A 16,107-nucleotide genomic window follows, 5' to 3' on the forward strand; every position below is an offset into this window, starting at 1 on the left:
ATCCGACATTTTGGAACGTCGCCTCAGATGCTGATTGACATGTGTGTGTGTGGTGGTTTGGGGGGAGGGGTCACCTTTGTGCAGTTCACTTTTCCGTCGCCGCAGTAACAGCTGTTACATTCGTCCTCCCATCGACTGCCGTGAGGAAATTGAAGCCCGGCGTAGTGACACGATGTGCCGATGCCTATGACTTAACACAAAATGGCCGCCGTGAACATCCCAGATGCACGAATGAGGGCTAGCAAATCAATATCGCTGCAAATAAACAAGGGTGGGGGTGGGCGGATCTCTATTTACATTCTTGACATCGGACTCCTGTTCTGCCCAGCGGACAGACGCAGCGGAAACCGTTGATTTCGTCCACGCAAGTGGCGCCGTACGCACACGGCGAAGACTGGCATTCGTTGATGTCTGTGGGATGAAAAACACCATTGATGACCTCGGCGGCCATTTTTTTTTCATATGACTGTAAGCAAATTTTATTGACTCGTTTATTGCCATTTCTGAATTTGTTCGGGTTTTGGTTTTTCTTGCGGAGGAAGGGGGGGGTGCCGATAAAGCGCTGGTCGGACCTCTGGCAATGTTTTTTCCCTCCCACGAAGGGGTAGCTTGTGTACAACCACTCCCATTTCAAGCTTATATAACTCCAGACACATATAAGTTAGGAATTAACTTTTTTCCTGATGAAAGAAGAGAGTTTAAGGTTTCTAACGCTGCATTGGATGTTTATGTAGTGCAGTGGTGTCAGTCATTTTTTGTGCTCATGGTTTCCTCACAAGGGCCGTTATGAATTTGGGACATAATAACAATAATAATAATAATAATAATAATAATAATAATACATTTTATTTATACGCGCCTTTCAAAACTCTCAAGGTCACTTCACAGTCAATGTCACTCAGTGGGTGAGCAGTGGCAGCTACATGCGCCAGCATTCACTCAACCCGGAAGTAACTCACAAAGATAGAAAGCGAGCTAGCTAGCTAAACCATTAGAATGTTTAATCCCCTCATTACATATAGAGCGCACAAAAATTAATGAATAACTAGTTTTCAAATCTAAAGTCAAGAATAATGACTGTTATTGTGATTTACATCCAAAAATATGAAATTGTGGTTAGGATTTTAGCAAGCATCGTGGAATTTGGATTGGATTGGCCTTTATTTGTCACGCAGTGGAGAACTTTACATTTCACAGCAGCAAAGTTATGAAAGCTTAAGTTGCTTTCGCGGGCCATATAAAATGAAGTGGCGGGCCAGATTTGGCCCCCGGGCCTTGACTTTGACACCTGTGATGTAGTCCTAAAACTCAGTCTGTGGGCACTGCAATTAGAGTCAAAATGACAAAAACCCTGGCACTGGAGTGGACACTTTTTTTGACACATCGTCTGGAAGTATATGAGTTATAAGGCAATAAATTGTATCTCTCTTTTGCATAGCTAAAAAAAATGTTAAAATAAAAAACATCTTATTCCCCGTTTCCCGCAGTTGGCGAGAACATCGGCCATTGTCATTTGAGATCCACAAAAAAAAAAACAGAGTGAGAAATCTCAAATTGAAGCTGGACAGAAAAGGTGGACACTTTCCGTCCATAACAAAAGAGGATAGAAGGAAGAATTTCAGGGTCACTGGTTAATTTGTCTTATGTGGGCATTTGTGTAGCTGTGTGAATATAGAGGAGGGGTCGACCTCTGACCCCCGCAGGCATTCGGGAAACAAAGAACAAGCCGAGAGGGCGCCATACGGGGAAGGGGGGGGGGGGGGGGGGTTGGATTTTTAGTGATGATGTGACCCCGCTATAGTTTCAGGTTTGAACTGCATTGATGACTCGCGTCGAGTACTTACTGATTCTGCAGTCGGGCCCGGTGAAACCGGGGGCGCACTCGCAGCGGAACCAGTTGACCCCGTCCACGCAGATGCCGCCGTTGTAACTAAAATGAAGGTGGATATTACATAAATTATGATTAGATATGAGTTTACAAAATCCACATCTTTTCCATTTGCGACAAAGGGCATCGTTTGTGTGTGTGCGTGTGGCGATTGAGGGGGGGGGTTTACAAAGCTCAATTCAACTCATCAATACAAGCTTACACCTTTCAGATGCTAATAGGCGTGTCCAGTCCCCTCCCCGCCTCTCTTCTCATCATGCCACTCTTCCATTGCTCCTCAAAGACCAACCCAGCACAACCCCCCCCCCCCAAAAATCCCCTCCAGGTCGCACAAGAAAGAAAAGGAGACATGTGCGCCACCCTCCTCCACCGCTTTCCCACCCCCCACCTGCTTTCACCAGGGGGTAGTTGGTACGACTCCACCTCTCCCTTGTCCCTATTCAATTCCCAAAGCTCTTCGCTTAGTGAGATGGACCCTTTGAGGCTTGATTTGAGGACACCTTCCGCTGCTTTTTGGGACCCCCCCCCCACCTCATCACCCTTAGAGCCTTGTGTGAAGTGCAGAGAGGGGTTTGGGGGCAGGGGGTAAATGGAAAGGGAGGATGGGCGGGGTAGCTTTGACGACACCACAGGAGTGTGCGAGGCAGGAAATGATACATACCATGGATGAGGGTTGCAGTCGTTGATATCTGTGGAAGGAGGACAAAAGACGTTTAGTGGACTTTTTTTTTTTTGAAGTGTGACATCCATGGCAGATTTTTTTAACTCATTCACTGCCATTCTTGAATTTATTTGGGAATAAATGACTTTTTTTTTTTTTTTTTTTTTAACGGGGTGACGATAAAGCGCTGGCCAGACCTCTGGCAATGTTTTTTTTTTCCTTCCACAAGGGGGCAGCATGGACATTTTTTTACCATGTTAGCGCTTTGTTCCAGTTTCAGCTTTTGTTGAACCTCAATATAAAGCACTGGTGTCAAAGTCAAGGCCCGGGGGACCAAATCCGGCCCGCTTATTTTTCGGCCCGCGAAAGCAAAAATCAAACTTGTGAAATTCAATAATGCTTGCTAAAATCCGAACCAAAATTTCATATTTTTGGATGTAAACCATAATAACAGTCATTATTCTTGATTTCAGATTTGAAAACGAGTTATTCATGAATTTGTTGTGCGCTGTATATGTAATATGTGAAGGGGACTAAATATTGCAATGGCTTCCCCAAATTCATAACAGCCTCCAAGAGGAAACCATAACTACAATGTGGCCCATGGCAAAAAAAATTACTAAGACACCCCTGATATAAAGGAATATATGTTTAGGTAATATCCGACTTACGACCGATTTCCGTTCCGACCAAACGGTCGTAAGTCAAATTCCATTCAAAATGTTGAATAGAGACTCGGAGGCTAAATGACTCGCATACTTCCCCCTCTGGTGCCGTCACACGGTCGATTGCTGTGCGAGAGTGAGATGCTGCCTGGCTGGCCAAAATTGTTGTACGCGTTGCCGAATTAACATTTTTAAAATAGGGTCTGGAGGGCATGGTCGTAAGTACGGGTGGTCGTAAGTCGGATGTTACCTGTATTGCATTGTATTTTGTACATCCGCCCCCATTTCAACCTCATATAACTCCAGACTCATATAATTTAGGAATTAACTCTTTTTTTCTGATATAAGAACAGAACCTAAGGTTTCTAACGCCGTCTTAAATGTTTATGTAGTCCTAAAACTCAATATTCTGAGAGTCCTGGAATTTCAGTGAAAAAACCCTGGCACTGAAGTGGACGCATTTTTACACATCGTCTGGCAGTGAATGAGTTAATGACATTGTGGAGACTTCAAACACGGGTTTTGTTGATGCGAGTGATACATAAAAAAAGCCTACTTTGGCCGCAAGTGGGTCCTTCCCAGCCATCTTTGCAGATGCAAGTAAAGGTGTCGATCCCTCCCATGCAGGTTCCACCATTCATGCAAGGACTTGGAGCGCATGTGCTCTTTTTGGCTGTCGAAAGATTCAGGTCAAAAAAATATGAGATCATGGAGGCATTTGGTGAACGTGAATTGATGTGTTCAACCCCTCCTCAAACACTTTTTTTATGATCCTTGATGAGTTCACTGTGCTTAAACGTGTTTTTTTTTAATTCATAAACATTATTTATGAAAGCACGTCTCCAGTATACATCTACATAATAATAAAATGGCATCTTGGTTTTAAAGGGCAACCGACGCCTCCGGACAAGTTGTGTCTATAATTTGTACAATCACTTCAAATGACTTCTACTCAGCATATTTTACCAAGATTCCACCGCATATAGCTATATTTTACGTTTTAAGACTCGCGCTGAATATTCAGGAAGTCTTGTTTTCGAGTTGGTGACGATCCCCACGTGACGCCACGGAAGGAACGCCCCTGTCCGAGAAAGCGACACAATGCATTTTGCGGTACTTTTTTTGATCTGAAAACTTTGTATGATGGCAAAATTAGAAGGAAAACATATAAATAACGCGATGGTGAATCGTTGTGTGTTGCGCCAAGACAACTATTTGATATTCGCTGACACAAATTCCCAGCAGACAAATCAGCCCATTTTCAACGGAGCTTGGGCGCCATCTTGTGCATTTTCTGGGACGCTACATTGGAATATTGACAGCTCGAATTGATATGGGAGGACTCCTTTAATCGATTGCAAAGATTTATGCTTTCCTCTTCAGAACTATTTGAATCATATTCATAACTGGATGAGTAACAAGAAAGCATCTTCTCCGAATCTGAAGCCATTGTTTTGATTCTAGAGCAAGGCAAGACGTCCTGGCGTGACGTCACGAACAAGGGGGCGGGACCTTCTGAAACTCGGCATCGCCGAGGTCATTTTGAAGTACTTTTGGGACACTTTAAGTCATTTTTATTGGTGCATTTGACTAAAAATATCAGCCTGCGTGTTTTGGGTATTTTAGATGCTATAAAACGTTTTTTCTGATGTCAGTTAGGAAACAAAAAAGTGATGTCGGTTGTCCTTTAAGGGGAAAACATTAAAAATGCAGCTGGATGTCCGCTCAAAGACAATTTGCAACTGCTCGTCTAAAACAGCTTCAGCCATTAGTACAATCTCGGTATGGTTCATTATTCGACCACAGATCTGGTGCCGTAAATGCTTTAGTGGCAAATGATCCACTCAATGCGCGTCTGCGGGATTATTTACAAATTTTGAAGAACTATGTGGACAGAGACAAGCCATTTTCAGTGTTGACTGCTAAAAGCCTCGCACTGACGGGCAATGTGTGCACAAGCTAAATTAAATAGAAGCTACTAGTTAGTTTGGAGTTAATTAGCAAGAAAAGTCAATTTAGCATCAGCATAGCAAACACCGAGCAGGCTTTTAGCAACAACATACAAAGGACTACAACAATCCAACATGGTTTCCCTTTCTATAACATTACGCCGTGTTTTTATTTTTGCTTATTTGCTTGATACTAAAATCTGATTTTAGTATAAAAAATGAAATACAGTAAAGTCTCGTTATATCGATATTCAAGGGAGTCCGAAAAAAATATCGATATAAACGGGACTATCGATATATCCGACCCTGTTTGCATGTAATTTTCTCCGTGCGCGCATAGAAATAGTATCGATATAACCGGGACTATCGATATATCCGATATCGATATAACGAGACTTTACTGTAGTAATGGCGTCATACCTGTGTTGCACGTAATTCCTCCCCAGCCAGGTGGGCAGGCACAGCGAAAGGCGTCCCCGTGGTCATAGCACGTGCCGCCATTACTGCAGGTGGTCGGGTCGCATTGGCTTTCACCTGTCCGCAAACACATTTTATGTCACGCCTCCTACTAACTATTTGAATCATATTCATAACTGGATGAGTAACAAGAAAGCATCTTCTTCGAATCTGAAGCCATTGTTTTGATTCTAGAGCAAGGTGAAGACGTCCTTGCGTGACGTCACGAACAAGGGGGCGGGACCTTCTGAAACTCGCCATTTCCAGGGTCATTTTTAAGTAGTTTTGGGACACTAAGTCATTTTTATTGGTGTTTTGCATTTGACTAAAAATATCAGCCTGCGTGTTTTGGGTATTTTAGATGCTATAAAACGTTTTTCTGATGTCTGACTTTTGGGCAGTGAAAAGTGTGAAAAAAAAAAAACTTCAGACTTACGCGAATGGCAGGTCTTGCCCTTCCAGTTGTCGCCACACTCGCAGTAGAAGTCGTTGACGAGGTCGACGCAACGACCGCCATTTTTACACGGGGTGTGTTCGCATTCGTTGACATCTGAGGAGATAGGCGAAAAACAACTTTTACCATGTTGGATGGGTTTTCGCGAGTACAAAAACTGTTATTTTGCTCATGTAAAAAAAAAAAAAAAGTGGAAATGTGCTCATAAGCGCACTGTTTACATTCTAGCATCTGGTTTAGTCACAAGAAGGAGTCATGCCATATGCCAAAACTGCATTGTCATCACATTGGGGTAATTTAAGCGCACAGTGACAATTACCACAGTGCAATCAATCAGTGAACAAGCACTGTAGTGTTCACGATTGACGATCTCGGTAAATAAAATATTCAATTCAGAATATTACTTTTGACACGCCCACAAAAAAATCAATTTGAGTGAACATCAATTTTCTGTCACAAATCGTCAGTCACGAACTTACTGCGGTCACAGAGTTGGTCATCCCAGCCGTCGGGACAGAAGCACTGAAAGGAATTGATGCCATCAATACAGGTCCCACCGTTTCGGCACGGGCTACTCAGGCAGTCGTTTATATCTGGAACGCGGGGAGGGGTCAAAGGTTAGGTTGGTTGGAACAAAAAAAAAGTTGTGGGAGGGCAACGTGTCAAAATGGAATTTTTCATGGTGGTGTACAGCCAGGATCTGTTTTTTTTTTTAACATCTGCTAACATTGTGCAGCTTTGTCCGACATTTTACTTGTTTTTTTTTGAGTGATTATTACTGATAAAGAAGCAAATTAAGACAAGCAGAGCGTTGATGCATATGTGGAACGGTCGCGGCTTGGAATTGACGCGGATTTACGTGGGACAGGAAATGAGACGATCTCTTTTCGCCAATGGATGCTACAGCTTCGCGTTTGATTTCGACATTGAGTTTGTAGCAGACGTGTACATTTCATCATGACGTCTCTGATCCACTAGTGAAATGGAGGCTTTGTTCCTCTCTACTTTCATCTAGAACTGCTTCATACAACAAAGAGGGTGCAGAAAGTGCGTAATATTGAATGACTCTTTGTGATTTAATATTTTTTGTTTTTTTCTTTACTTCAAAATGGAGTGACTGCCTTTCCAGCAGCTCCTGTGTTTTGTATTTTGTTTTTCTACTTCTTTCTTCCCTTTCCTCTTCCTTTCATAACTTTGCTGCTGCGTGCTGGCGCGAATGGCTGTCGCTGCTCACCCCCACAAAAAAAAGTCCTTATCCCGTGACTAAAGTGTCCTTGAGAGTTTTGGAAGGCGCTTAGAAATAAAATGTATTCTCATTATTATAGTAGTAGAAGTAGTAGTAGTAGTAGTAGTAGTAGTAGTAGTAGTAGTGTCTGTGTGTTGTCACATTTTTTGTTATTTAGTTTTTTTTGTTGTTGTTTTGACCGCAAGATGGCGCCCACGCGAGTGGCTGCCTTTGCAGCAGCTCCTGTATTCTGTTTTTCTACTTCTTCCTTTCCTTTCCTCTTCCTTTCATCACTTCGCTGCTGTGAAATGTCAATTTCTCCACTGCCAGACTCATAAAAGCTAATCCAATATCCGAGTCGCCACATACTTTCGTGACAGTAGATGCCGCTAAATCCCGGTTCGCAGATGCAAGTGAAGTTGCCGGCCAGCCCGCTCACGCAGCGCCCCCGAGGTCCACAGACGTTCGAGGATACGCGGCGCACTTCGCTGGAGTCGTTGGTCGCTATGGCAACAGTGCAGCTGTCGATAACTGGAAGCAGATAAAGCATATCAAATAAACGGTACGGTAACTTCCTCTATTTGTGTCAGAACGCAGTTTAAACAATGGGAGATCGTAAAAAAAAAAAAAAAAAAAGGAGGCTTTGGTCACACGCCGTTATAATTTCATTTTAAGATTTATGGTCACCTTGACAAGGGGTGATTTCGCAGTCCACCTTTGTTTGCTCGCAGGTTTTCCCCTCAAAACCCTCTGGACATGCACAGTAGAAATCCTGGACCATACTGTGACACCTAGCCTGGTTCTCACATGGGTTTGGATCGCATGGATCCAAAGGGGAGGAGATCTACATATGCAAAGAAACAATTTGAAGATGTCAAAATAAAACCAAGATGGGAGTTGCTTTGCTTTCCTGATGCAAGTCACGCATATGAAGATGAGCAAAAGGCCCGCCTTATGCGTGACCAAAGTGGCATGTTTAACCTTTTTTCTTTCTTTCTTTTTTAATTTCCAGTGATACCTCAGCTTACGAACGCTTTATCTTACAAACTTTTCGTCTTACGAACGTTAAATTCACGAGAATATAATCTTGGCATACGAACTAGTTTTCAGGAAACACACGGAGCGCCACAATGGCTGGCGGACTAGTTTTCCACACCCACTTTCTTTCAGTGAGTGCATTCAGTGTAGACATGGTTTGTTATCGAGTGGTGTACTTTTGCTTTTTTGGGACAGAAAAAGACCCCACCACAGGCTAGTGTTCAGCCGAAGAGGACATAAAACAAAATGACGGTCGAGCAGAAGAAGGAGATCATCGAGAAACACGAACGTTTGTGTAATTTAGCATCCCACTACCAGTATGCTAAATCGACTGTTGCTACGTGTGGCTAAGGGTGTTTCTGTGTTGTCTCAGGCAAGAGGTTGAAAAACTTGTTGATTTGGATTAACAAAACGCAGCTAGCAGGGGACATTGTGAGTGAGGGTATTATCGGCGATAAAGCACGGCAACTTCACTCGGATATCATCAAGAAGCAACATGGAAGTTCGTCATCCATTGACAACTACCATCACAAAGGTAAATAAAACAACTTTATTAGACAGTAGTTTATTTCTTTAATTACAATACAATAGCACATTTATTATACATAAAATAAGGTATATTTTGTGTAGTTTTAAGGCTTATTTCACAGAAAAATCATGTTTGATGGGGACCTGGGAACGGATTATTCATTTTTAATGGTTTCTTATGAGAAATAAATGTTTGGCAGACAAACCTTTCGACTTACACACACTTTCTGTGAACCAATTAAGTTTGTAAGATGAGGTATCACTGTACACACTTTAATATGGAGGTAAGAGGGGAAAAATCTCCACGTTTTTGTAAACATCACTATTGTGCATAAACGCAGGGCTGCACCCGTTGCCATTTAAGGTGCTGAACCAGGAGAGTTTGAGCGGGTCAGCAGAGTGGGTGAAGCCTGTGGTCACACGTAGTTTATTTTAACCCAAGTGTCATGTGTACGTACCAATTTTCTTTAGTATTTGGATGTGTGTGTGTGGTCAAAGGCAGGAACAGTAAAGCATGACATTTTAGTGGTTTTCGGAGCATTGAGATCATTTTGGAGGGCATTATAGCTTTTTTTTTTTGCATCCGATCCAGTATTATGACATGCTTATGAGAGCCGCATAAATACGATCAGTCATGTTTTCTAATTAGTACCACGGGTTAACTATTATTTTGAAAAAAAAAAAAAAAAAAGTCACGGTAGTCGTATTTTTATGGACTTCGGTAATGGAAATAAGTATGTAAACGTGCTGCTTATAAAAGCCCATTTTTAGCGGGCAACGGAGGCAGCGCCACAGGCGACCGACACGGGTGTTTAGTAGTAAGCGGGCAGCAACCCAGCGCCACCTCATGTATAGAGTGGAGCAGCTAAATCAGGATTGGCTCCTCACCAGCAATGTCCTCCATTCAGGCCCCAAGAGAAGTCGAAGAGAATCAGTTTCCTCACAGCTAACCTACATTTGGCTTCAAACGGACACTAAATATAAACGATTACGGCGGCGAGACAGAGACTTCATGTGATAGCGGCTCGGGACAACCGGGACAGGTGGCGGGACTGTGGACGACTCTTGTTTTGGTCACCGTTGTTGTGAAGTCGTTTCGGGAACTTTGGTTAGGAAAAGTAGAAGAGCGCACCGTAAGTGGCTAACAGGGCGCATATGGGGAACTGTCGTGGCTTGGAATTGAAGCGGATTTACATGGGACGGGAGATATGAGAGATTGTTTTTCTACTTTTTTCTTTCCTTTCATAATTTTGCTGCTGTGAAATGTACATTTGTCCACGGCAAGACTAATAAAGGCCATTCCAATCTCATATACTAATTAATTAATTACTGGGGTGATTAACTCATTCACTGCCATTCGCGAATTTATTTGGGAATTAAAAATATGACATAGAGCGCCATTCCCGAATTATTTAGGATTTGTGTTTTTTTTGGGTGCCGATAAAGCGCTGGCCATGGCCCCTGGCAATGTTTTCACCTTTCCACAAGGGGGAAGCATTTCCCTTTTTCCCATGTTAGCGCTTTGTTCCACCTTCAGCTGTTGTTAAAGCGCTATATAAACCAATATGTATGTATTGTCTAATAGATAGCTGACAGCTAGCCAGTCAGACAGCTTACAATCAGCGAGACAGCTAATAGCTAGCGAGCTAACTTATGGATAGTAAATAAATAGCAAATATAGATAGCCAGATAGCCAACAGCTAGCCAGGCAGACAGCTTACAGTCAGCTAGACAGTTAATAGCTAGCTATCTAGCTAATGGATAGCAAATAAATAGTGAATATAGATAGCCAGATAGCCGACAGCTAGCCAGTCAGACAGCTTACAATCAGCGAGACAGCTAATAGTTAGCTAGCTAACTTATGGATAGTAAATAAATAGCAAATATAGATAGCCAGATAGCCAACAGCTAGCCAGGCAGACAGCTTACAGTCAGCTAGACAGTTAATAGCTAGCTATCTAGCTAATGGATAGCAAATAAATAGTGAATATAGATAGACAGATAGCCAACAGCTAGCCAGCTTACAATCAGCGAGACAGCTAATAGCTAGCTAGCTAACTTATGGATAGTAAATAAATAGCAAATATAGATAGCCATCTGGCTATCTATATTTGCTATTTATTTACTATTATTATTATTTACTAGCCAACAGCTAGCCAGGCAGACAGCTTACAGTCAGCTAGACAGTTAATAGCTAGCTATCTAGCTAATGGATAGCAAATAAATAGTGAATATAGATAGCCAGATAGCCAAGAGCGAGCCAGCTAGACTATAGGCATTTATTGCATTGTATTTTGTACAGCCGCCCTCATTTCAAGCACATATAACTCCAAACCTATATAATTTAGGAATTAACTCCTTTTTACTGATGAAAGAAGAAAGTCTAAGGTTTCTAATGCTGCATTGAATATTGACATAGGCCTAAAACTCAATATTCTGTGGGTCCTGGAATTCAAGTGACAATGACAAAAACCCTGGCGCTGGAGTGGACATATTTTTCGTCTAGCAGTCAATGAGTTAATTTAATTCACTTCATTAAATTCATTCATGTATTCATTTTTTTGTGGTTTTAACATCACATTCAACACTTGCAAGGATGAAATGTCACCACCTACATCGATGATGGCGATGAAAGTGTGACCCGGACACAAATTAATTCAATTCCGAAAGGGAAGAAAACTAATTGGAGGGTGACATACATCCCACAGTATCTCTTGTGTAATTTCCTATTAAATGAGTACAAAGATAGAAGTTTGTCTGTGCGTACCTCACACAATTTTCCCGCAAAGTCCACCGGGCACTGGCACACAAAGCCACCTAACACGGCGTGGCATTGTCCTCCATTCAGACAAGGTCTGCTGTCACATTTATTGCGTTGGATTTCACAGCGAGAGCCCACAAAACCTGGCGGGCACTGGCACTGGTAACCGCGTGGGCTATCCTGATGAAGACAGGAGAGATTGCATCATCAATAATAATAATAGTAATAATAATGATACATTACATTTTAAGCGCTTTTCAAAGTTGTGTCCATAATTTGTAAAATGGCTTCAAATGACTTCTACTGAGCGTATTTTACAAAGATTCCACCGCATCTAGCTATATTTTTCGTTTTAAGACTCGCGCTGAATATTCCGGAAGTCTGGTGACGAGTCCTCACGTTACGTCACTGAAGGAACGCCCTTGACCGAAAAAAAGGACACATTGTAGCAGTTCTTCCATCACGTCAATGCATTTTGCTGTACTTGTTTGGTCTGAAAACTTGCACCAAAAAAAGGCAGAAGAGGGCGACAAAGCTCCGTGTAAGGAATTAATCAGCCTGTGGAAGCGGGCTGATTAATTCCTTACACAGAGCTTTGTCGCCATTTTCTGCCTCTTTTCTGGGACGCTACATTGCAGTCCAGATGGCTCAAAATGACATGTAAGGACTCCTGTAATCGATTGCAAACATGTATGCTTTCCTCTTCAGAACTATTTGAATCATATTAATAACTGGACGAGTAACAAGAAAGCATATTCTCCGAATCTGAAGCCATTGTTTTGATTCTCCAGCAAGGCAAGACGTTTTCGGGTGACATCACGAACAAGGGGGCGGGACCTTCTGAAACGGGCTACTTATAAGTTCATTTTTTTGCAGATTTTGGACACTAAGTCATTTTTATTGGTGTTTTGCATTTGACTAAAAATATCATACTGCATATTTTGGGTATTTTAGATGCTATAAAACACAGGTGTCAAAGTCAAGGCCAGCGGGCCAAATCCGGCCCGCCACATCATTTTTTTTTCGGCCCGCGAAAGCAAATCAAACTTGTTAAATTCCATGATGATTGCTAAAATCTGAGCCAAAATTTCATATTTTTGGATGTCAACCACAATAAAAGTCATTATTCTTGACTTCAGATTTGAAAATGAGTTATTCATTAATTTGCTGTGTGCTCTATATGTACTATTTGAAGGGATTTAAACATTCTAATGGCTTCCCCAAATTCATAACGGCCCTCGAGAGGAAACCATAACTACAATGTGGCCCGCGGCAAAAAATGACTTTGACACCCTTGCTATAAAACGTTTTTCTGATGTCAGTTAGGAGACAAACAAAGTGATGTCGGTTGTCCTTTAAATGGGAAAGTGACCAACCTTGCACGTCGCTCCATTCAGGCATTGATGGTGGCAGCCGCTCATACCTGATAAGCAAATAGCAGATGTTAGCGTAGATTCTAAAAACAAAACAAAACAAAAAAAAAAAAAACGTGTGGAATGTTTAGAGGGAAAGTGAGGTTGCGTAAAAAAAAAAAAATATACGAGTGAAACTGAGAATCTGTTCATGCACTGAATCCAAAGTGGGCATGCAACTGTTTTTTTTTTTGTGAGGGCAAACAGGGAGCGCTTGATTGCCAAGACAAGAGAAGAACAAGTTACCGCATGTGACTGAATGAGTAAGCCTAAACTACACTGATGTTGTGAGTCCGGAGAAGGTGAGAGAAGGCCTTTAAAAATGTAAACATTGTTTTATTTTTTCTCTTTAGGAACAACAGCTCAAAGAAAGAAACTACCCTGAGTTGAGAAATCAGAGGAACGAACATTCCAAAGTGACTAAAGATGTAAGAAAATACTGACTGATGTGACAGTTTTGTCCGGACCATCCCCGAAAACAGTTGCAGTGATATCCACCAATCAAATTTTTGCAAGAGTTAGCGTTCACACACGGCTTTCTTGCACACTCATTAGCATCTGTGAAAGCAGGAAGTAAAAAAAGGGGACTCTGCGTCCATAAATGGAAACAAAGCTAAAGGGGGGGGGGGGGAGATACATGGAAGAGCCGCAACCGCTAAACTATTTCTTGCAATGATAAGATTTATCATCTATTCATAGCTCGGATTTAAAAAAATGGAGCGATGATAATAATAATACATTTCATTTACAAGCGCCATTCACTTTACAGTCACAAGATGGGTTTTTCTGCGGGTGAGCAGCGGCAGCCACACACGCCAGCGTTCACTCAACCCGGAAGTAACTCAAATAGAATAGTAAGACAAATAGATAGTGAGCTAGCTAGCAAGCCAATAGATAGCTAATAGCTAACCAGCATGATAGTTAGCCAGCCAGCCAGATAGCTATTGTACAGTAGAAAAAACAAAGAGAATAGACTTAGCACAATATTTCTTACTAATGTCTACATAAACAAAAGTCAAAAGAACAAAAATAATAATAATTATATGGCTATCTAACTAGTTAGCTAATTGTCTAGCTGTCTATCTATTAGCAATCTGTTAGCTAGCTAGCTAGCTTTCAATCTGAGTTACTTCCGGGTTGAGTGAACGCCGGCACATGTGGCTTCCGCTCACTCAACCCGGAAGTAACTCAAATAGATAGAAAGCTAGCTAATATATAGCTAATGGCTAGATAATTAGCCAGATAGATAGCTAATATCTAGCTAGATAGCTAATATATAGCCAGCTAGACAGCTAATAGATAGCAAATAGATAGCTGGCTAGGTAGCCAGCTAGATAACAATAAGTCACATTGATTAGCGATCAAGCGACTTTTAACGTAGCTCACGGAGAGACCATTTTGGGTTTTTTGATAATGCATCTACACACACAAAAAAAAAAAAAAACACTGCTAGCGCTGAAATGAGATGCAAATAAACGCCCATCACCCCTCACGGACATCTAAAGTGTTACAACAAAGCACTGCGGCTCAAATATCGAAAGGCGTGGTGAAAAGGGGGGGGGGGGGGGTTCGCAGTCCACAAGGGGGTCTTTCTGCACACACACACACACACACACACACACGCATACACACACACACACCTGTCTTCTGTGTGAAACCTTACCCCCCCCCCCCTAACACATTCGCACGCTCAACGGCAGGTAAGACTGGAAGCCGATTGGCGTTTGTAAACCGAGCTGGTAAATTGAGACAAGCTCCTGGGATCGTTTTTCAGGGCTTGTATCTCCCACCCCCCCTTTCACACACTCATCTCCACCCCTCTACACACACACACACACACACACACACACACACACACACACACACACACACACACACACACACACACACACACACACACACACACACACACACACACACACACACACTCGACTTTATTTACAAGTTGTAAATTTCCTGGCTTTACGCCTGTCAGAAAATAAAAAAATAAAAAGCAAGCAGCTGCCATTTTAACAGAATATTGATAATATATTTTCAGGGGGAGGGCTTGGTGGTCATAATTCTGCTTGTGGATTGAATTATTTGTTTAATTTTTAATCTCTAAATCGTAGTCTTTCTTCTTCCTGGAAGATCACACTACTCACCGATCTGGCATGTCTTTCCCTCCCACTCGGGTGGGCAAACACACTCAAAGCCGTCTTCCCGGTCGATGCAGGTTCCACCGTGGGCACAAGGGTTGGAAGCACAGTTGTGTACATCTGAGAACATACACATTTTTGATTTTTTTTTGGGAATTTTTGAAGGGTATCAGACAGGTATTCGTTATGGCGGTTATTAACTCATTCACTGCCAGTGATGAAATGACTGTCCTTTCGGACCCAGCGGTGCAAGGCACTTATAATGACTTTAACAAACATAATAAACACGAAAACGGCAATTTTTCCGGGAGAGAGGGGAGCCGCTGCGTGTTCACGTGGCGCCATCTTGGGAAAAAAATTAATACATAATAATAATATGACAACGCAAATTCACAAATTTATTCAGGAATTGAATATATGATATAAAGCGCCATTCCTGAATTTGTTCGGGTTTTGTTTTTTTCATGCTTGGGTGCCGATAAAGCGCTGGCCATGGCCTCTGGCAATGTTAGCGCTTTGTTCCAGCTTCAGCTGCTGTTCAAGCGCTATATAAACCAATATGTAATATATATTAATGTATAATACATTTTCTAACCTGCATTTAAACCCCCGTAACAGAAAGCGTTGAGTGAAATATTCTATTTTAGTTTATTTTATATATTTTTTTCATTTCTCTGTCTTTGTTTTCATTTTATTATATCATAAAAATGGTTACACAGTTGTATTATTGAGTATATTACATGTTTTGTATGACTCACCTAGTTTTGGTTATTTTAAGACGGAACTACTCCAGAGTACTAATGGATGTTGAAGTGAGTTGAATGTTTTTTGTCTTTTCATGGACTGTATGGATATGTGACATAATAATAATAAACTTTAAATTGAAAAAAAAAAACAACAATATGTATGTATTGCATTGTATTTTGGACAGC

The 16,107-nt window shown here is 41.7% G+C and overlaps 1 protein-coding gene across 2 annotated transcripts in view; it reads right to left on the reverse strand.

The window, feature by feature from the left end:
• The window catches only part of jag2b (jagged canonical Notch ligand 2b), a 56,745-nt gene that overhangs the window by 3,387 nt on the left and 37,251 nt on the right, over nt 1-16,107 (reverse strand). Inside the window, exons 9-22 of one of the 2 annotated variants that reach the window (XM_089022190.1) lie at nt 15,182-15,295; nt 13,482-13,595; nt 13,002-13,048; nt 11,632-11,805; nt 7,986-8,142; nt 7,668-7,829; nt 6,553-6,666; nt 6,056-6,169; nt 5,584-5,697; nt 3,771-3,887; nt 2,550-2,577; nt 1,845-1,930; nt 298-411; nt 75-190 (exon numbers count right to left, since the gene is read on the reverse strand). In XM_089022190.1, coding sequence (XP_088878316.1) covers nt 75-190; nt 298-411; nt 1,845-1,930; nt 2,550-2,577; nt 3,771-3,887; nt 5,584-5,697; nt 6,056-6,169; nt 6,553-6,666; nt 7,668-7,829; nt 7,986-8,142; nt 11,632-11,805; nt 13,002-13,048; nt 13,482-13,595; nt 15,182-15,295 — 1,571 coding nt within the window. The remainder of the gene's footprint in view (nt 1-74; nt 191-297; nt 412-1,844; nt 1,931-2,549; nt 2,578-3,770; nt 3,888-5,583; nt 5,698-6,055; nt 6,170-6,552; nt 6,667-7,667; nt 7,830-7,985; nt 8,143-11,631; nt 11,806-13,001; nt 13,049-13,481; nt 13,596-15,181; nt 15,296-16,107) is intronic. The other variant, XM_089022191.1, reaches the window with a different exon arrangement.

Source organism: Hippocampus bargibanti, linkage group LG19, assembly GCF_051943395.1.
Source record: "Hippocampus bargibanti isolate YZ-2025 linkage group LG19, ASM5194339v1, whole genome shotgun sequence".
NCBI classification, from domain to species: domain Eukaryota; kingdom Metazoa; phylum Chordata; class Actinopteri; order Syngnathiformes; family Syngnathidae; genus Hippocampus; species Hippocampus bargibanti.